This window comes from Bombina bombina, chromosome 5, assembly GCF_027579735.1.
Source record: "Bombina bombina isolate aBomBom1 chromosome 5, aBomBom1.pri, whole genome shotgun sequence".
NCBI classification, from domain to species: domain Eukaryota; kingdom Metazoa; phylum Chordata; class Amphibia; order Anura; family Bombinatoridae; genus Bombina; species Bombina bombina.
In genome coordinates this window covers 688,708,720-688,731,414 of record NC_069503.1, presented here as the reverse complement: position 1 = coordinate 688,731,414, position 22,695 = coordinate 688,708,720, and the positions used below count along the sequence as shown (strand labels likewise).

Genomic DNA, 22,695 nt, shown 5'->3' with positions numbered 1-22,695 from the left:
ATATATATATATATATAGTTGTGCTCATAAGTTTACATACCCTGACAGAATTTATGATTTCTTGGCCATTTTCCAGAGAATATGAATGATAACACAAAAACTTTTCTTTCACTCATAGTTAGTGTTTTACTGAAGCCATTTATTATCAGTCAACTGTGTTTACTCTTTTTAAATCATAATGACAACAGAAACTACCCAAATGACCCTGATCAGAAGTTTACATACCCTAGTGATTTTGGCCTGATAACATGCACACAAGTTGACACAAAGGGGTTTAAATGGCTATTAAAGGTAACCATCCTCACCTGTGATTTGTTCTCTTGTAATTAGTGTGTGTGTATAAAAGGTCAATGAGTTTCAGGACTACTGACAGACCCTTGCATCTTTTATCCAGTGCTGCACTGACGATTCTGGATTCTGAGTCATGGGGAAAGCAAAAGAATTGTCAAAGGATCTGCAGGAAAAGGTAGTTGAACTGTATAAAACAGGAAAGGGATATAAAAAGATATCCAAGGAATTGAGAATCAAAATCAGCAGTGTTCAAACTCTAATATAGAAGTGGAAAATGAGGGGTTCTGTTGAAACCAAACCACAATCAGGTAGAGCAACTAAAATTTCAGCCACAACTTCCAGGAAAATTGTTCGGGATGCAAAGACAAACCCACACTTCAGGTGAAATACAGGACTTGTGGTGTGGCTGTTTCAAGATGCACAATAAGGAGGCACTTGAAGAAACATGGTCGAGTCGCCAGAAGAAAGCCATTACTACGCAAATGCCACAAAGTATTCCGCTTACAATACGCCAAACAGCACAGACACAAGCCTCAAACCTTCTGGCACAAAGTCATTTGGAGTGATGAGACCAAAATTGAGCTTATTGGCCACAACCATAATTGCTACATTTGGAGAGGAGTCAACAAGGCCTATGATGAAAGGTACACCATTCCTACTGTGAAACACGGAGGTGGATCGCTGATGTTTTGGGAATGTGTGAGCTACAAAGGCACAGGAAATTTGGTCAGAATTGATGGCAAGATGAATGCAGTATGTTATCAAACAGAACGCCTCATTTTCCACTTCTTGATTAGAGTTTAAACACTGCTGAGTTGCATTCTCAATTCATTGGATATCTTTTTATATCCCTTTCCTGTTTTATACAGTTTAACTACCTTTTTCCCACAGATCCTTTGACAATTTTTTTACTTTCCCCATGACTCAGAATCCAGAAACGTTAGTGCAGCACTGGATGAAAGATGCAAGGGTCTGTCAGGAGTCCAGAAGCTCATTAACCTTTTATACACACACACTAATTACAAGCAAACAGATCACAGGTGAGGATGGTTACCTTTAATAGCCATTCAAACCCATTTGTGTTAACTTGTGTGCATGTTATCAGGCCAAAAACACCAGAGTATGTAAACTTTTGATCAGGGTCATTTGGGTAGTTTCTATTGTCATTATGATTTAAAAAGAGTAAACACAGTTGATTGATAATAAATGGCTTCAGCCAAACACTAACCATGAGTGAAAGAAAAGTTTTTTGTGTTATCATTCATATTCTCTGAAAAATGGCCAAGAAATCATAAATTCTGCCAGGGTATGTAAACTTATGAGCACAACTGTGTATATGTATATAAATCTTAGCTGTGAGCTAGCTGGTGAGTGCTGGGTTTCCTTTATGTGTTGTATTTGTTTTGTAATCCCCCATGGTTCTTGCACGCACTCCTGTCTGGGGTTAACTACCTATGACTCTGGTGATTGGTGACGGCACAGCTTTTTGTGAGTGCTATTTAGCACCCAGGGCTTGCATGTTGCTGGGTCATTGGATGTGTACCTGGTCCGGTTTTGGAGTGCAGTCCCCTTTCCGTGTTTTTGTGTGTGTGTATATATATATATATATATATATATATAAAATATAAAGAGTCTATAAAGAATGACACAAACCAACCATCAACAACAGCCCGCTGCACTGCTAGCTAAACATCCAGTGACTCACGTGTGTATCCAGGATAGGCAGCTTCCACTAATGGGTACACAAGCAGGCAACACAGGCACACATTTTGCAGAAAACGCCTTTTATTTACAAAAGTAACATTGGCCCAAAGCCATAAGGTTTTAGCCCCCGGTGTAGCCTTTATCATATGGAGGCCAAAGTGGACTTAATATATTACATAGAAAGGCCCCTTAATATACCACCCACCCACCATCAATAATCAGTAAACACACACTACAGCTGTGCACCGCATTGAATTACACACTGAGATCGCGATGTAGTTTATATACTGTAATCCCACAGACATGGCATTGATATGGTACGTTGGATACTCATTAACAACCTATAATATAACAGACCTCCTATTGACTTTTTTATTCAGTTACTAGAGTTGTATCTGGAAAATAACTTTTTTTGGTTTGAAGAGTTTTTTTTTCTGCAAACTTTAGGAACGGCCATGGGGTCAAGTATGGCCCCAGCATATGCCAACATTTATATGACAATGTATGAACAATCGAATATTTTCTTTTCCACACACACGTCTATTTGTTTTTATCGCCGTTATATTGATGTGTTCTGATTCATTGATGGTTTGGTTTGATACCTTGAACTCACTAGACTCTACCATTAGCTTTAAGTTAGAGAGTGACACAAAAATTGTACATTTTCTTGATCTTGAAATATATAAAGTGGTTACAGCAGAGGGATGTCAATTACACACTACACTTTTTAACAAGCAAACTGACAAAAACTCAATTTTGCACTATAGTAGTTTCCATCCCCGGTTTCAGAAAGATGGGGTCCATTCTTCTCAGCTCTTGCTGGTGGTGCGCAATAGCCCCGATGATACCCAGAAATTACTTCAACTCGATGAAATGTCCACGAAGTTCATAAACAGAGGCTATCCACATTCTCTTTTCCCAACAGTGCAATAAAGCTAAGGGCTTGACACAGGCACACACAACCATCAGAAGAGCGACTGAGGTCTCAGATACTCGCATGAATTTTATCACTACCTATACCCCAGCAACTAGGTTGGTGACGGCAGCACTTAAGGATAATTGGCCCATTGTAGTTATGGATAGTAGCCTTTCTTTTGGTGGTATTCCATCTCCCCAAATGGTATATAAGAGATCTAAAAATCTACGAGACCTTCTGGTATTTACGGACCCGATCCATTGCTATCGTAAAGAGACTTGGTTGCCTAAGGGGAAAAAAGGATGCTTTTGTTGTGGTAATTGCGTGACCTGCAATAACTTGATTACTGGCAGTACATTTCATCATCTGCATATGAATAGACTATATCAAATCAAGTATAGACTGAAGTGATTTACATGATCATCTTCCTGTGTTCTCTGAGTTACATTGGTAAAATGATCACCACTTTTAGGGAGCGCTTGGCCAACCATAAATCAGCTATACGACAAGCCATTGACAGGGGTGACTCTGAACAGCCCGTGGCTAGGCACTTTGTGAAAGCAGGCCGTCCTGTATCATCTTTACGGACTATGCTAATTAATCATCTACCACCCTTGAAGCAAGGGGGAGATAGAGCAAAAGCACTGCTCAAACTAGAAGCATGATGGATCTTTTCATTAGATACAGTATCTCCCAAAGGTCTAAATAGCATGGTGGATTTTGCCTGCTGTTACCGCTAAAGTTGATGCATATGAATATTGGTATGAACGATGTGAAGTTCCTATATTGAGGGTATCCATATGGAAGTGAAAACGTTGAAGCATTTCACCAGCATGTCGCCTCTGAAGCAGGGGGACCTATTGGACTATGGACACGGTTTTCCCGGGTTACTCCATAATGGGAATGTGTAATTAACTTTTGCCATATTCTGGAGAACACACCATCGATATATCACCTCTGAAGCAGGGGGACTAGATCGTTGTTCATAATCTGGGTATCATCCTCCTCTAAACAGGACTCTGTCTAGATATTAAATACTACCATACTCCTGAGACACCTAGTGGAAAGTTCTCTATATACTCTTTAGATTAAAATATGCTGATTGTGGATTTGATACAGCAATGTATAGATGTCCACAGTTCTGGATAGGAACTGTTTGTTACATAATATGTTGTTATGTTTACAAGTCGTTATATATTGCTTAAATCACATGTGAATACTAAGGGGTCAGTGTATATTGTATAAGTCAAAATTACGATTTGTTCCTATCTCTTTTGTATTTAGTTTGTACAATTTGATGTTTGGTGTTTTATGCGGTTTTTAACTGCATCTAACAGCTGTGATCGCATCCTGTGAATGCTGTCTGACTCTCGATACATGTTTAATGTTTACTTGTTGCCGTGGTTACATCAGCGTTTTCCGATGACGTCATGAGGATGCGTGCTTGACCTGTATTGGTTACATTGCGATCTCAGTGTGTGATTCGATGCGGTGCACAGCTGTAGTGTGTGTTTACTGATTATTGATGGTGGGTGTAGGGTATATTAAGGGGCCTTTCTATGTAATAGATTAAGTCTACTCTGGCCTCCATTTGATAAAGGATCCATCGGGAGCTGAAACATTATGGCTTTGGGCAAATGTTACTTTTGTAAATAAAAGGCGTTTTCTGCAAACTTTGTGCCTGTGTTGCCTGCGATCATACCAAACGGTAAAATGAGGATTTCATATATATATATATATATATATATATATATATATATATATATATATATATATATATATGTATGTTAAAGCCTTTTGCTGCCTTTTTTTTCTCTAACACCCAAGATCTTTAAACCATTATATGCCATATTTTTTCTTAATAATTTTTATTAGACAGTTATTATGTGTGTGTACTTTGTAATGTATTTTTGATGTGTTTTGTGCAAATTTTTATGCTCAACTTGTAATATGAACTGTAAGCCTGAAGAGCGCAAACCCTCGCTATATATCCCTTATGGCTCAGGCGCAAACAATTGTACCCCACTTGTAATCTAGCCTAAAATGTTTAGTGGTTTATAAAATTAATAAATATGATATGTAATTATTCATTGCACTCCTATATTAATAACATTGGTTAAATGGATAAAGATCAAAATTGAAATGTGTATAGGGTTGCTAGGTGCCCTGTATTCAACAGGACAGGCCAGTATTTTGTAAGCTGTCCAATAAAATCTTCACAAAAATACTGAACACTTAAAGGGACATGAAACCCAAAATTTTTCTTTCATGATTCAGATAGAGAATACGATTTTAAATAATTTTCTAATGCCTAGATTTAGAGTTCTGCGTTAGCCGTCAAAAGCAGCGTTAAGGGGTCCTAACGCTGCTTTTGGCCGCCCGCTGGTATTTAGAGTCAGCCAGGAAAGGGTCTAACGCTCACTTTCAAGCCGCGACTTTTCCATACCGCAGATCCCCTTACGCCAATTGCGTATCCTATCTTTTCAATGGGATCTTCCTAACGCCGGTATTTAGAGTCTTGGCTGAAGTGAGCAGTAGACCCTCTACCGACAAGACTCCAGCCGCAGAAAAAAAGTCAGTAGTTAAGAGCTTTCTGGGCTAACGCCGGTTTATAAAGCTCTTAACTACTGTGCTATAAAGTACACTAACACCCATAAACTACCTATGTACCTCTAAACCGAGGTCCCCCCACATCGCCGCCACTATAATAAATATTTTTAACCCCTAATCTGCCGACCGCACACCGCCGCCACCTACATTATCCCTATGAACCCCTAATCTGCTGTCCCTAACATCGCTGACACCTACATAATATTTATTAACCCCTAATCTGCCCCCCCCAACGCCGCCGCTACCTAACTACACTTATTAACCCCTAATCTGCCGACCGGACCTCACCGCTACTCTAATAAAGTTATTAACCCCTAAACCGCCGCACTCCCGCCTCGCAAACACTACAATAAATAGTATTAACCCCTAATCCAGCCAATAGAATGCAAGCTCAATCTGATTGGCTACCTTAATTCCGATTGGCTGATAGAATCCTATCAGCCAATCGGAATTCGAGGGACGCCATCTTGTCATTCGTCGTCTAGTCATCGGGGAAGGAGGATGTTCCGCGCCGGAGGTCTTGAAGATGGAGCCGCTCCTCGTCGGATGGATGAAGATAGAAGATGCCGCTTGGATGAAGATGTCTGCCGGTCCGGATGTCCTCTTCTGCCCGGATAGGATGAAGACTTCTGCCGGTCTGGATGTCCTCTTCTGGTCCATCGGTGCCTGGCTGGGTGAACACGGCTCAAGGTAGGGAGATCGTCAGGGGGGTAGTGTTAGGTTTATTTAAGGGGGGTTTGGGTTAGAGTAGGGGTATGTGGGTGGTGGGTTTTAATGTTGGGGGTGGTATTGTGTTTTTTACAGGCAAAAGAGCTGATTACTTTGAGGCATGCCCGCAAAAAGCCCTTTTAAGGGGCTTTTTGCGGGCATGCCCGCAATAAAATAAATACAAAGTTGCCTGTAAAATAAATATAAATCCTAAAATAGCTACAATGTAATTATTCGTTATATTGTAGCTAGCTTAGGGTTTATTTTACAGGTAAGTATTTAGTTTTAAATAGGAATACTTTAGTTAATAAGATTTAATTTATTTCGTTAGATTAAAATTATATTTAATTTAGGGGGGTGTTAGGGTTAGACTTAGCTTTAGGGGTTAATACATTTATTAGAGTAGCAGCGAGGTCCGGTCAGCAGATTAGGGGTTAATAAGTGTAGGTAAGGAAGCGGCGACGTAGGAGTTAATAAATATAATATAGGTGTCGGTGATGTTAGGGGCAGCAGATTAGGGGTACATAGGGATAATGTAGGTTGCGGCGGTGTCCGGAGCGGCAGATTAGGGGTTAATTGTGTAATGCAGGTGTCAGCGATAGCGGGAGCGGCAGATTAGGGGTTAATAAGTGTAAGATTAGGGGTGTTTAGACTCGGGGTTCATGTTAGGGTGTTAGGTGCAGACTTAGAAACTGTTTCCCCATAGGAAACAATGGGGCTGCGTTAGGAGCTGAATGCTGCTTTTTTTGCAGGTGTTAGGTTTTTTTTTCAGCCCAAACTGCCCCATTGTTTCCTATGGGGGAATCGTGCACGAGCACGTTTTTCAAGCTAGCCGCTACCGTAAGCAACGCTGGTATTGAGAGTTGAAGTGGCGGTAAATATGCCTTTACGCTCCCTTTTTGGAGCCTAACACAGCCCTTCAGAGAACTCTAAATACCAGCGTTGTTTAGAAGCAGTGCTAGAAAAAAAAGATGCGTAGCTAACGCACCCCTTCGGCCGCAAAACTCTAAATCTAGGTGTTATTTACGTCTATTATTTAGTTTGCTTCCTTCTCTTGTTATCCTTTGCTGAAAGGTTTATCTAGACAAGCTCATGAGCGGCAAAGAGCCTAGGTTCTAGCTGCTGATTGGTCACTGCATATAAATACCGATTTTCATTGGCTCACCCATGTGTTCAGTTAGAAACCAGTAGTGCATTGCTGCTCCTTCAACAAATAATACCAAGATAATAAAATAATTAGATAATAGAAGTAAATTTGTAAAAAGTTGTTTAAAATTGTATTCTCTATTTGAATCATTAAAGAAAACAATTGGGTTTCATGTCCCTTTAAAGGTACACACGTCAAAATGAAACTTTAAAGATTTAGATAGAGCATGCAATTTTAAACAACTTTTCTATTTAATTCCATTAATATAATGTGCACAGTCTTTTTATATATTTACATTTTTGAGTCACCAGCTCCTACTGAGCATGTGCAAGAATTCATAGAAAATATGCGTTTGTGATTGGCTGTTGGCTGTCACATGATACAGGGGGAGTAGAAATAGACATACATTTTAAATTTGTTAGAAACAAATCTACTACATATTTGAAGTTCAAACCAAGTGCTATTGAGTTGTCTTGTTATCATGCATTTGTTAATTAAGCAAATATTCTGTATTTACTGGTCCTTTAAATTGCCAGTTTTTTAGAGTTGGTTTAAATAATAAAGGCCTCATATGCCTAAATGCATTACAAATATGGAGCAAGAAGTTAAGGCACTAAAAGGGGTCAAATTACTTCTGCTTACAATTGTTACTGGCAGCCAAAAAGATAATAAAATAAATTTTTATGTTTCTTGCAGCCAAGGGGTAAAACTACTGCTTATTTGTGAAAATGATACATCATGGGATTAACAGTAAGGCTAATGTAGAACTTTTCAGGGGGCATTGTGTGGCCCTATACCATTGTGCTCAATCACCAACAGAGTGTCCAGTATTTTTGTGGAGGATAGCTGGCAACCCTAAATGTGCATAGGTGCATTTCAATTTTAAATAGAAGCATTTTTGCAATATCCTCCATTAGCAAAAATGCTTCTAGTAATAGTTATTACTGCTTTTCAGCGGCATACGCACATATGCTGTGAGGGCCCGTGCACCAGTATTCAAGCTCAGCAAGCTGGCTGTGGTCAGTATTGTGCCTGTGAAGACGTAATTTGTGTCATACAAGACACTGCTGACTCTCTGAAAAGATGTAGTGTTTGAATACTGGTACATAGACCCTCACAGCATATGTGCGTATGCCGCCGAAAAAACAGTAATAACTTTTGTTAGAAGCATTTTTCTTTTCAATATTGAAGTGCATCATGCCTATTTTAAAGTTGACCTTTCTATCCCTTTAAGTATATGGATTTGATTATTTTTTAAAGAAATGTATTCTCCTTTAACCGTGCATATGTCTAGTTTTTATTCTGATGCTTAGTTATACCCTGGGCTGTGTGTAACTTTACTAAGAATGTGAAATCAGAGTCATAATGCGAGTAACTACCATGAGGCGAGTCAGCCACAGCATTGCAGTTGCTTGCCCAAGTACAATACAGTTTCTAAAACCACATATAATCATTACATGTTAATGTATTCTAGTGATTGTAAAGTTCCTTTTTCACATTTTAAAACTTTACTTAAAGTATAAAAAGCTTAATTTGAAGAGTTAACATAATACTGTATATGTAAACCAAAACATCCTTTGTAGGATACACAGAAATTGTGTGGTGCATATACTTTCTCCAACATAGGTGTGTCCGGTCCACGGCGTCATCCTTACTTGTGGGATATTCTCTTCCCCAACAGGAAATGGCAAAGAGCCCAGCAAAGCTGGTCACATGATCCCTCCTAGGCTCCGCCTACCCCAGTCATTCTCTTTGCCGTTGTACAGGCAACATCTCCACGGAGATGGCTTAGAGTTTTTTAGTGTTTAACTGTAGTTTTTATTATTCAATCAAGAGTTTGTTATTTTAAAATAGTGCTGGTATGTACTATTTACTCTGAAACAGAAAAGAGATGAAGATTTCTGTTTGTATGAGGAAAATGATTTTAGCAACCGTTACTAAAATCCATGGCTGTTCCACACAGGACTGTTGAGAGGAATTAACTTCAGTTGGGGGAACAGTGAGCAGTCTCTTGCTGCTTGAGGTATGACACATTCTAACAAGACGATGTAATGCTGGAAGCTGTCATTTTCCCTATGGGATCCGGTAAGCCATGTTTATTAAGATAGTAAATAAGGGCTTCACAAGGGCTTATTAAGACTGTAGACTTTTTCTGGGCTAAATCGATTCATATATTACACATATTTAGCCTTGAGGAATCATTTAATCTGGGTATTTTGATAAACTTATATCGGCAGGCACTGTTTTAGACACCTTATTCTTTAGGGGCTTTCCCAAATCATAGGCAGAGCCTCATTTTCGCGCCGGTGTTGCACACTTGTTTTTGAGAGGCATGACATGCAGTCGCATGTGTGAGGAGCTCTGATACATAGAAAAGACTTCTGAAGGCGTCATTTGGTATCGTATTCCCCTTTGGGCTTGGTTTGGTCTCAGCAAAGCAGATACCAGGGACTGTAAAGGGGTTAAAGTTAAAAACGGCTCCGGTTCCGTTATTTTAAGGGTTAAAGCTTCCAAATTTGGTGTGCAATACTTTTAAGGCTTTAAGACACTGTGGTGAAATTTTGGTGAATTTTGAACAATTCCTTCATATTTTTTCGCAATTGCAGTAATAAAGTGTGTTCAGTTTAAAATTTAAAGTGACAGTAACGGTTTTATTTTAAAACGTTTTTTGTACTTTGTTATCAAGTTTATGCCTGTTTAACATGTCTGAACTACCAGATAGACTGTGTTCTGAATGTGGGGAAGCCAGAGTTCCTTCTCATTTAAATAAATGTGATTTATGTGACAATGACAATGATGCCCAAGATGATTCCTCAAGTGAGGGGAGTAAGCATGGTACTGCATCATTCCCTCCTTCGTCTACACGAGTCTTGCCCACTCAGGAGGCCCCTAGTACATCTAGCGCGCCAATACTCCTTACTATGCAACAATTAACGGCTGTAATGGATAATTCTATCAAAAACATTTTAGCCAAAATGCCCACTTATCAGCGTAAGCGCGACTGCTCTGTTTTAGATACTGAAGAGCATGACGACGCTGATGATAATGGTTCTGAAAGGCCCCTACACCAGTCTGATGGGGCCAGGGAGGTTTTGTCTGAGGGAGAAATTTCAGATTCAGGGAAAATTTCTCAACAAGCTGAACCCGATGTGATTACATTTAAATTTAAGTTGGAACATCTCCGCGCTCTGCTTAAGGAGGTATTATCCACTCTGGATGATTGTGAGAATTGGTCATCCCAGAGAAACTATGTAAAATGGACAAGTTCCTAGAGGTCCCGGGGCTCCCAGAAGCTTTTCCTATACCCAAGCGGGTGGCGGACATTGTAAATAAAGAATGGGAAAGGCCCGGTATACCTTTCGTCCCTCCCCCCATATTTAAAAAATTGTTTCCTATGGTCGACCCCAGAAAGGACTTATGGCAGACAGTCAACAGTATATGATAGTGATTGCCTTTTCAGTCGGGCAGAACTATGCTCACCTTAAAAAACTATCCCAACGGTTTTGTGTACAATAGGTCAAAAAATAGGTGGCGCAAGTGAATGCTGTTCTGACTAATAATGGTGTAAAATGTATTTCAGATTCCTTGTGTGTCTGATAATGTTCTCACCTTACATAGACTGTATTGAAATTTCAAGTGTAAATGGTGTCTCTCCAGGACAATAAAGCTTCTAGATTCAAATTCTATAGTTTAAATATATATATATTTATTAAATAAAAGATTCTTGTTTATTAAATTAACGATTCTTATATATGAGATCAAAATAATGATCTATTCACAAGTGATAATCAGTTGAAAATTTAAAACATTTGGTAAAATATAAAATATGATAGTACAATATTAAAAACACCGGTGTTCATCATAAACAAAAAACTCTAAAAACTCAAATTGAGATAATATAAGCAAGCAGGTGTACTCAGAAGATAAAACCAAAAAATAAACAGAGGAGACTCATGTACCTCTAAGCGTATGACTATCAAAAAACATATATAAATGCATATATGAGTATATGAACCATATGTCTGGTATCCGTTAAACTAGCGTATATATATACTTCACAGATGTATAAGGGTTAAGCACATATTATACAGTTCCTTATTGCTTAATGTTCTGGCAAAACATGGGGTGGTTATCCTTCCGTCAAAAATATATTTGAGCCAATGTATATTGAAACAAGTGTGGCAAAATGTAGCCAGTAATATGTATCTGCAGTGTTATTTCTTAAATTTCAGCGTCTCTGTTTTTTAATCAGAGGTAGGTTTACATACAGTTTTTAGCTTGGTGTAGCGATTCCTTCCTTAAAAACAGTGCACTGTTGACGTCTTCCCTCTGCTGTGCAGAAAAAGCCGGTGGAGTACTAAGTCCCTTAGCCTCCGTTTACCAGCTGTGTTGGTAGTTGTTTCCTTAGATTCGTTGTTTACCCAGTAATGGGCCTTGATGGTATTCTTATGAGCTCCGGTCACAACTTGCTTCTTTCTTTGTGAGTGTATAACCCAGACTCGGTCTTTATTTTCACCGGTCTCCTTGCTGTTATCACAGCTGACAAAGTTCTCCTCTGGAGCTGAGTTGTTTTGGCTCACTTCTTAATTTCAAGTGATCAGGTTTCAATGGCATACAGTCCCCAAGGTCGAGGGAGCGGTTTCCACTTTAAACAAACGCACCACTATACCCATAGAAGATAGTTGTGCTTTCAAAGATCCTATGGATAAAAAATTAGAAGGTTTACTTAAAAAGATGTTTGTTCAGCAGGGTTACCTTCTACAACCAATTTCATGCATTGTCCCTGTCACTACAGCCGCGTGTTTCTGGTTCGATGAGCTAGTAAAGGCGGTCGATAGTGATTCTCCTCCTTATGAGGAGATTATGGACAGAATCAGTGCTCTCAAATTGGCTAATTATTTCACCCTAGACGCCACTTTGCAATTGGCTAGGTTAGCGGCTAAGAATTCTGGGTTTGCTATTGTGGCGCGCAGAGCGCTTTGGTTGAAATCTTGGTCAGCTGATGCGTCTTCCAAGAACAAACTACTTAACATTCCTTTCAAGGGGAAAACGCTGTTTGGCCCTGACTTGAAAGAGATTATCTCTGATATCACTGGGGGTAAGGGCCACGCCCTTCCTCAGGATCGGCCTTTCAAGGCCAAAAATAAACCTAATTTTCGTCCCTTTCGTAGAAACGGACCAGCCCAAAGTGCTACGTCCTCTAAGCAAGAGGGTAATACTTCTCAAGCCAAGCAAGCTTGGAGACCAATGCAAGGCTGGAACAAGGGAAAGCAGGCCAAGAAACCTGCCACTGCTACCAAGACAGCATGAAATGTTGGCCCCCGATCCGGGACCGGATCTGGTGGGGGGCAGGCTCTCTCTCTTCGCTCAGGCTTGGGCAAGAGATGTTCTGGATCCTTGGGCACTAGAAATAGTCTCCCAAGGTTATCTTCTGGAATTCAAGGGGCTTCCCCCAAGGGGGAGGTTCCACAGGTCTCAGTTGTCTTCAGACCACATAAAAAGACAGGCATTCTTACATTGCGTAGAAGACCTGTTAAAAATGGGAGTGATTCATCCTGTTCCATTAGGAGAACAAGGGATGGGGTTCTACTCCAATCTGTTCATAGTTCCCAAAAAAGAGGGAACGTTCAGACCAATCTTAGATCTCAAGATCTTAAACAAGTTTCTCAAGGTTCCATCGTTCAAAATGGAAACCATTCGAACAATTCTTCCTTCCATCCAGGAAGGTCAATTCATGACCACGGTGGATTTAAAGGATGCGTATCTACATATTCCTATCCACAAGGAACATCATCGGTTCCTAAGGTTCGCATTCCTGGACAAGCATTACCAGTTCGTGGCGCTTCCTTTCGGATTAGCCACTGCTCCAAGGATTTTCACAAAGGTACTAGGGTCCCTTCTAGCGGTGCTAAGACCAAGGGGCATTGCTGTAGTACCTTACTTGGACGACATTCTGATTCAAGCGTCGTCCCTTCCTCAAGCAAAGGCTCACACGGACATCGTCCTGGCCTTTCTCAGATCTCACGGATGGAAAGTGAACGTGGAAAAGAGTTCTCTATCTCCGTCGACAAGGGTTCCCTTCTTGGGAACAATAATAGACTCCTTAGAAATGAGGATTTTTCTGACAGAGGCCAGAAAAACAAAACTTCTAAACTCTTGTCGGATACTTCATTCCGTTCCTCTTCCTTCCATAGCGCAGTGCATGGAAGTGATAGGTTTGATGGTAGCGGCAATGGACATAGTTCCTTTTGCGCGCATTCATCTAAGACCATTACAACTGTGCATGCTCAGTCAGTGGAATGGGGACTATACAGACTTGTCTCCGAAGATACAAGTAAATCAGAGGACCAGAGACTCACTCCGTTGGTGGCTGTCCCTGGACAACCTGTCACAAGGGATGACCTTCCGCAGACCAGAGTGGGTCATTGTCACGACCGACGCCAGTCTGATGGGCTGGGGCGCGGTCTGGGGATCCCTGAAAGCTCAGGGTCTTTGGTCTCGGGAAGAATCTCTTCTACCGATAAATATTCTGGAACTGAGAGCGATATTCAATGCTCTCAAGGCTTGGCCTCAGCTAGCGAGGGCCAAGTTCATACGGTTTCAATCAGACAACATGACGACTGTTGCGTACATCAACCATCAGGGTTCCCTGGCGATGGAAGAAGTGACCAAAATCATTCAATGGGCGGAGACTCACTCCTGCCACCTGTCTGCAATCCACATCCCAGGAGTGGAAAATTGGGAAGCGGATTTTCTGAGTCGTCAGACATTGCATCCGGGGGAGTGGGAACTCCATCCGGAAATCTTTGCCCAAATCACTCAACTGTGGGGCATTCCAGACATGGATCTGATGGCCTCTCGTCAGAACTTCAAAGTTCCTTGCTACGGGTCAAGATCCAGGGATCCCAAGGCGACTCTAGTAGATGCACTAGTAGCACCTTGGACCTTCAAACTAGCTTATGTATTCCCGCCGTTTCCTCTCATCCCCAGGCTGGTAGCCAGGATCAATCAGGAGAGGGCGTCGGTGATCTTGATAGCTCCTGCGTGGCCACGCAGGACTTGGTATGCAGATCTGGTGAATATGTCATCGGCTCCACCATGGAAGCTACCTTTGAGACGGGACCTTCTTGTTCAAGGTCCGTTCGAACATCCGAATCTGGTCTCACTCCAGCTGACTGCTTGGAGATTGAACGCTTGATCTTATCGAAGCGAGGGTTCTCAGATTCTGTTATTGATACTCTTGTTCAGGCCAGAAAGCCTGTAACTAGAAAAATTTACCACAAAATTTGGAAAAAATATATCTGTTGGTGTGAATCTAAAGGATTCCCTTGGGACAAGGTTAAGATTCCTAAGATTCTATCCTTCCTTCAAGAAGGATTGGAAAAAGGATTATCTGCAAGTTCCTTGAAGGGACAGATTTCTGCCTTGTCTGTGTTACTTCACAAAAAGCTGGCAGCTGTGCCAGATGTTCAAGCCTTTGTTCAGGCTCTGGTTAGAATCAAGCCTGTTTACAAACCTTTGACTCCTCCTTGGAGTCTCAACTTAGTTCTTTCAGTTCTTCAGGGGGTTCCGTTTGAACCCTTACATTCCGTTGATATTAAGTTATTATCTTGGAAAGTTTTGTTTTTGGTTGCAATTTCTTCTGCTAGAAGAGTTTCAGAATTATCTGCTCTGCAGTGTTCTCCTCCTTATCTGGTGTTCCATGCAGATAAGGTGGTTTTACGTACTAAACCTGGTTTTCTTCCAAAAGTTGTTTCTAACAAAAACATTAACCAGGAGATATTCGTACCTTCTCTGTGTCCGAAACCAGTTTCGAAGAAGGAACGTTTGTTGCACAATTTGGATGTTGTTCGCGCTCTAAAATTCTATTTAGATGCTACAAAGGATTTTAGACAAACATCTTCCTTGTTTGTTGTTTATTCCGGTAAAAGGAGAGGTCAAAAAGCAACTTCTACCTCTCTCTCTTTTTGGATTAAAAGCATCATCAGATTGGCTTACGAGACTGCCGGACGGCAGCCTCCCGAAAGAATCACAGCTCATTCCACTAGGGCTGTGGCTTCCACATGGGCCTTCAAGAACGAGGCTTCTGTTGATCAGATATGTAGGGCAGCGACTTGGTCTTCACTGCACACTTTTACCAAATTTTACAAGTTTGATACTTTTGCTTCTTCTGAGGCTATTTTTGGGAGAAAGGTTTTGCAAGCCGTGGTGCCTTCCATCTAGGTGACCTGATTTGCTCCCTCCCATCATCCGTGTCCTAAAGCTTTGGTATTGGTTCCCACAAGTAAGGATGACGCCGTGGACCGGACACACCTATGTTGGAGAAAACAGAATTTATGTTTACCTGATAAATTACTTTCTCCAACGGTGTGTCCGGTCCACGGCCCGCCCTGGTTTTTTAATCAGGTCTGATAATTTATTTTCTTTAACTACAGTCACCACGGTTTCATATGGTTTCTCCTATGCAAATATTCCTCCTTAACGTCGGTCGAATGACTGGGGTAGGCGGAGCCTAGGAGGGATCATGTGACCAGCTTTGCTGGGCTCTTTGCCATTTCCTGTTGGGGAAGAGAATATCCCACAAGTAAGGATGACGCCGTGGACCGGACACACCGTTGGAGAAAGTAATTTATCAGGTAAACATAAATTCTGTTTTTCCTGAATATTAGTTCAGTTGGTCTTTTTTTATAATTATGACCAAATATACATTTCAGTCACAATTAAATGCTACTTAAAAGCAGTTTATTTAAAAAAGGTACAGCAAACACCTTGCAATTACAAGAAATTTCTATTCTGTTGCTATAGAATAACATATCAGCCAAGTCATAACATTTTTAAAACAAATTAACATCCTTTTTACTGAAATCTTTTTTTCAATAGCCAAACTGTACCCACCATTTGCCTTATGTGTAGGAGCCAAACTGGTCTTTATTCAGCAGACAACAAGGCTAGTCACTGTCATTGCATTTGTTTTCAGTTAAAGGGACATTATACCCAAATGTTGAAGCACATGAAAGTGAGGCAGCATAGCTGTAAAAATCTGACTACAAAATATCACCTGAATATCTCTATGTAAAAAAGGAAGATATTTTACCTCAAATTTCCTTAGTTATCACACCCCACTGTAAAGAGACTTAAAGCAGCCAATCAGGAACTGTAGAGTGTGTTTCACTATTTAACTGATTCACTGCTGGGCTGCTCACAAAATCTGGCCTTAGAGGGAACACTGATCAGGATTAGACTTCAGAATTCAGCAGGGTGCGCTATATGTTCGGAGAAGTAGAAATGTCACAGTTTTAAGAGATAAATTAAATAATAAAAATATATTGCAAAGTTGTGCCATTGCACATAACTAAACATTTGATATTGACCCCTTAACCCAAATGGACGTATATATGTCATGCAGTACTTTGCCTTTTGTACTGCATGGCATATAAATACGTCCGAGCTGCAGGAAGCATCAGCAGTCTTGGCTGTAAAGTTACAGCTGAGAGCTGGAGTTCCTGAGCTCCGGGCATCTGCCTGCAATTGGTGCTCCAAATCCATATGAAGGCAGATGTCATATCATTACAGACGATGACACTGTGTGTGTGTCACTGTCTGTAATGATCATCTGCTGGTGCCAGCAGGAGGTGGGTGGGAGGTCCAGCAGGGGAGGGAGGGATAGGGGAGCTGCTCTGCAGAAAAAAGACCTTCTGCTAGTACCTAAGATGGTGGTTACCGGTGGGGGGCTGTGGGAGGGAAGAGAGCTGTTTGGGAGGGATCAGGTCAGAATCAGGGGTGGGAGTTGTCAGGTGGGAGGGTAATCGCTACACTACAGCTAAAAATCCCCTTACAAGCGACCTGATTAACCCCTTCACTGCCAGGAATAATAGAAGTGTGGTGCGTAGCAACAATTAGTGGCATTCTAATTACCAAAAATAAATGGCCATGTATATCTGCTATTTCTGAACAAAGGGGATCCCAGAGAAGGTTTTACAATCATTTGTGTCATGAGTGCACAAGTCGTATATAAATACTTTTAGTGAGAAACCCAAAGTTTGTGAAAAAGTTAACAATTTTTTTTATATAATCGCATTTGGCGGTGAATGATAGCATGAAATATTCCAAAATGGGCCTAGATCAATACCTTTTGGTTGTCTTTTAAAAAAAAATATATATATAGTTTTGGCAGGTAAATGATAAAAAAACAAGTCTTTTTCTGTTTAAATGGAGTGATAACAAAAATGTTAAAAATGCTTAGGTATTTTGGGCAAGTTCTTCTCTGAAATTCCCAGTAGCGAAGGGGTTTTAAAAATCGTTGTTTACTGTCCCTTTAACTCCGTTGTATTTAACCCCTTGGGCCAAATGAACATAGATCTTTGTTACGCAGTACGTAGCCCATCGTACCACATAACGTAGATCTATGGGGTCGATTTATCAAGCTGCGGGAGACAGGAGAGTACATACGTGCCCCTGTCCGCCGCAGCTCGTCTCTGGCAGGCTGAATTCTGCTACCAGAATTCAGCATTGCACAAGAACACAATTTTGCGCTCTTGTGCAACGCCGCCCCCTGCCTGTGCACAGCCAATCACACGTAGGCAGGATCTATCAATCTCCCTGGTTGGATGAGACCGGGGAGATTAAAATTCGCCACCTAAGAGGTGGCAAAAGGTTAGGGAAGCAGCGATTTGATGACTGCTGCTTTTTAAATACGGACTGCAGGTTCTCTTGTGAGAACCTGCAGTCGTAGAGGGTTGAAGGCTGGCGAAAGCCTTTGATAAATCGACCCCAAAGTCTGACATGCAGGAAGCCCAAGCAGTCACTTGACAACCGAGACTTGCTGATTGTGGGCTTCCAGCATCTGCCTTCATATGGTAACAGAGCACGATCGGTGCTCAAATTTTTAGGTAAATAAAAAAAAAAAAAACAAGGCTCTATTTCTGTTTAAATAGAGTGATAGGAAAATGCAAAAAATTCTCCGGTATTTTGGGCACGTTTTTCTGTGAAATTCATGATACTGAAGGGGTTAATACAGTATTGTTTATCAGACAACAGAAGATCTTTTGTTCGGGAATACTACAATGGAGTTCTTCACAGTGAGATAATTGTTAATTACTCATAGGCGAGGAAATGTATTCTTTAAAGAAATATATTCTAAAAAAAAGAAATGTATTTGTCATTGTAGCCCAATCATATGTACAAAATAGTTGTTGTTGCAAAACTTTCAAAAACATTTTTGAGGCATATGAAAGTACTGCCGTACTAAGTCACATGTCATCAAATAGCCATGTAACGGAGCAGAACAAATGTAACTTTTAGCCAGCCTTTATTTTTTAGTTTTAGTTTAGTTTTTTTAAAAGGAAATAACACTGCAGTAGTAAAAATTGTCCAATATTCTAGATCAGTGTTTCTCAACTATAATACTCAAGTACTGGCCCTAACAGGCCAGAATTTTATGATATCTAATCCAGAGCACTGGTGAAATAATCAGCTGATCAGTAACCATGGTTACTAACCTGCTTTCAGCCATCAGCTGATTATTTAACCTGTGTTCTAGTTAAAATATAATGAAAATCTGGCTTATTTGGGGTACTTGAGAATTGGAGAAACACTGTTCTAGAGCATTTTATTGTTGCCGTACTGTGTTTATATATGTATGTGCTTAACATATAGTTAAAGGGACATGAAACCCAAACATATTCTTTCATGATTCAGACAAGATTCCAATGTACTTCTGTTATTTAATTTGCTTCATTCTTCAGATATCCTTTGTTGAAGAAATAGCAATGCACATGGGTGAGCCAATCACATGAGGCATCTATGTGCCACCACCAATCAGCAGCTACTGAGCCTATTTAAATATGCTTTTCAACTAAGTATATCAAGAGAATGAAGCAAATTAGATAATAGAAGTAAATTGGAAAGTTATGTAAAAGTTCATGCTATTTCTAAATTATGAAAGAAAAAAATTGGGATTCATGTCCCTTTAAAGTCAGCTCCTGAGCAGCAGTGTATGTTCACTCCTGAACTTGGCACAGCTGGTGAGCCAATCAGGAGCAACATAAGTGTACATAGATATCAATCACTCGCTGGTATTTGGCTCAGGATTAGCAATTATATTAATTCTCCAGAGCTGACTTTAACTATGTGTTTAACCCATTTTAAGGGTGGGTTAAACTTATTTCTAGAGGCATTCAATAGTACAACTATAAAATGCTGTAGTATACTATTATGTCCATTTAATCGTTTGTAGGAGCGTTTTGTTATCATATAATTTGGTATTATGTAATTTAATACAGTAAGCATTGATGGCAATAGTTTAAAGCAGTTACATTTGATAGCATAGTTTTTACATGTAATATTTGATTGGTTAGATTATCATTACAGAATAGTATTATGGAATTGACTTTCATTGTTCCTAATTATGTTGCAAATTGTTTAGAATGGTTTTATATTGTTATTGGGATAGTACATCATTGTTTGCTTTTAATAATTGTGAAGTTATGATTATTTTAATTCTATTTCATAAAGGAAATTACTTTATTAGTACAGCTTCTTATTGGATTTTGAGTGGAAACAACAATATATAGTAGATTTTGCTTACAAAAGGGGCATTATATTGCCAAAAATACACACTGATTCATTAGAATTTTTGCAGAAGCAATCCTGCAATACTATGTGTTTAACCTCCACAGCTCAGGACCTGCAGAAAACTGCAGGTCCAGAACAGACACAGCCGTGACCCAATCAGCAACAGTAGTCACATGACCCAACTGTGCAGTTATGGACATACCTCAACCTGCATGAATTTTTTTTTTTATTTATTTAAGATGGGAATTACTTTTTATAGACTGTAATGCATTGTATAATAACCATGATTACTTGTTATAGGTGTGTAGTGTATGTAAGACAGGCTGTAAGACTGTGTAATTGCAGCAAGGAACATTATTATTATTATTATTATTATTATAGACTATTTATTTAGAGGTAGTTAAAGTGAAAGTAATTACTAGCGTTTTATAAACGCTAGGATTTACTATTGAAACAAATAAAGGGCACTTTCATTCATTCATGAAGTATAAGATACTTCATGTAGAAAGCTCCTTTATTTGATTCAACCGATCGCCGCTCTTAGCTCCTATAGCAGCGCACGGCTAAAAAAAAAAATTGGCTGAGGTGACGTTTTCACCTCTTAGCAAATAGCCGTGCTGTAAATCCATGGCCGCCAAGCCTGATTTACCGCACGCCTATTGGCTAAGAGGTGAAAACGTCACCTCTTAGCCAAAAAATCTTTTAGCTGTGGGTTGCTGTAGGAGCTAAGAGCAGCGATCGATTGATCAAATAAAGGAGCTTTCTACATGAAGTATCTTATACTTCATGAATGAATGAAAGTGCCCTTTATTTGTTTCAATAGTAAATCCTAGCGTTTGTAATTTAAGATGGGGTCAAAGTAATCTGGTTAGCATTCCATTGATTGTTTTGCGGGGTTTAGCTCTAGATTTGTTTGTAACCTAGCAACTGTATGTTAAAACAACGTGTTATGTAAATCTGTATCTATTTGTCATAAATAAATATACTAGCAATCATTGTAGCTATATCAGATTTTTACGACTCTTGAATGATATTCCTATTAATATGTTGATATTTTTTGTATATCTGTACAGGGCATGAAATATCTCTGCATTCCTGCGTCTGATTCACCAAATCAAAATTTGTAAGTAACCACTTCTTTTAGAATATATTTTGGCAATTTAAGTAATTTTTCTTAAAAATATTTAATTTTGTTTTTATTAAACTTTGTGCACAACATACATGAATTTAAGTGTTTATAGACCCCAGAATGTAGCCAAACTAATTTATGTGTATAGCTTATTAGGGTTTTCAAATAGATTTACATAACTGTTTCTAGCATGACACCTTGAGAAAAAAAATCTTAAAATGACTCAGCATTTATTTTGGTACGTTTGTTAAAATAGCAAAGTTTTAGAACAATTTGGTTGCTAGAATCAGAGGTTTAAACTGAATTCTTAGTCTAACATAAATGCCTGGGGTTGCATTAGGGGCATGCAATCTTTTTAAATTGTGTTCTAGAGAAAGGTCGTTGTCCAAAATGCATAGGATCTGCACATCACCTTAATTAAAGCAGAATATCAGTTTGTATCAGGGTGCAACACCTTCCAGGCTCCCCTCAAAAAAGCCCAAAGTATAAACTTCAAAAAAAGCACATGAAGGTGGCACTCATATAGAAAAGCTAACCTTTATTTGAAGAGCAACGTTTTGGGGCTCCTGCTTGAGCAAGTTAACGGCTAGATTACGAATTGTGCGTTAAGGTGAGGTAAAAAAGCAGCGTTAACAGGTCCTAACGCTCCTTTTTCCCTACCGCTGCTATTACGAGTCTTTCAGGTTTAGGGGCACCGCATACTTGTTTGGCCTTACCACAAAACGACTTACATAAACTTTGTAAACCCTTTCTATGGGACTTCCATAGCGCCGGTATTACGAGTCTGTCCTGGGAGGCCAAAAAGTGAGAGGTACACCCTCTACCTCCAAGATCCGTAACGCATTCTAAAGTCAGTAGTTATGAGTTATACACTACAATGCTGTAGCATAAAACTCATAACTAAAGTGCTAAAAAGTACACTAACACCCATAAACTACCTATTAACCCCTAAACCGAGGTCCTCCCGCATCGCAAACACTATAATAACATTTTTAACCCCTAATCTGCCGCTCCGGGTATCGTCGCCACTAGAAAAAACATATTAACCCCTAAACCACCGCACTCCTGCCTCGCAAACACTAGTTTAATAATATTAACCCCTAATCTGCCGCTCCTAACATCGCTGCCACCTACATTATACTTATTAACCCCTAATCTGCCGTACCCAACGTCGCCGCCACTATATTAAATGTATTAAACCCTAAATCTAAGTCTAACCCAAACCCTAACACCCCCTAACTTAAATATAATTTAAATAAATCTAAATAAAATTACTATCATTAACTACATTATTCCTATTTAAAACTAAATACTTACCTATAAAATAAACCCTAAACTAGCTACAATATAACCAATAGTTACAGTGTAGCTAGTTTAGGGTTTATTTTTATTTTGCAGGCAAGTTTGTATTTATTTTAACTAGGTAGACTAGTTATTAAATAGTTATTAACTATTTAATAACTACCTAGCTAAAATAAATACAAATTTACCTGTAAAATAAAACCGAACCTAAGTTACACTAACACCTAACACTACACTATAATTAAATAAATTCCCTACATTAAATACAATTAAATAAATTAAATTAAATTAGCTAAATTACAAAAAAAACACTAA

General features: G+C 39.5%; 1 protein-coding gene across 1 annotated transcript in view; it reads left to right on the top strand.

The window, feature by feature from the left end:
- DUSP22 (dual specificity phosphatase 22) overlaps window positions 1-22,695 on the top strand; it is a 259,390-nt gene that overhangs the window by 209,560 nt on the left and 27,135 nt on the right. Inside the window, exon 4 of the mRNA XM_053714664.1 lies at window positions 21,023-21,072. Within this exon, the coding sequence (XP_053570639.1) occupies window positions 21,023-21,072 (50 nt within the window). The remainder of the gene's footprint in view (window positions 1-21,022; window positions 21,073-22,695) is intronic.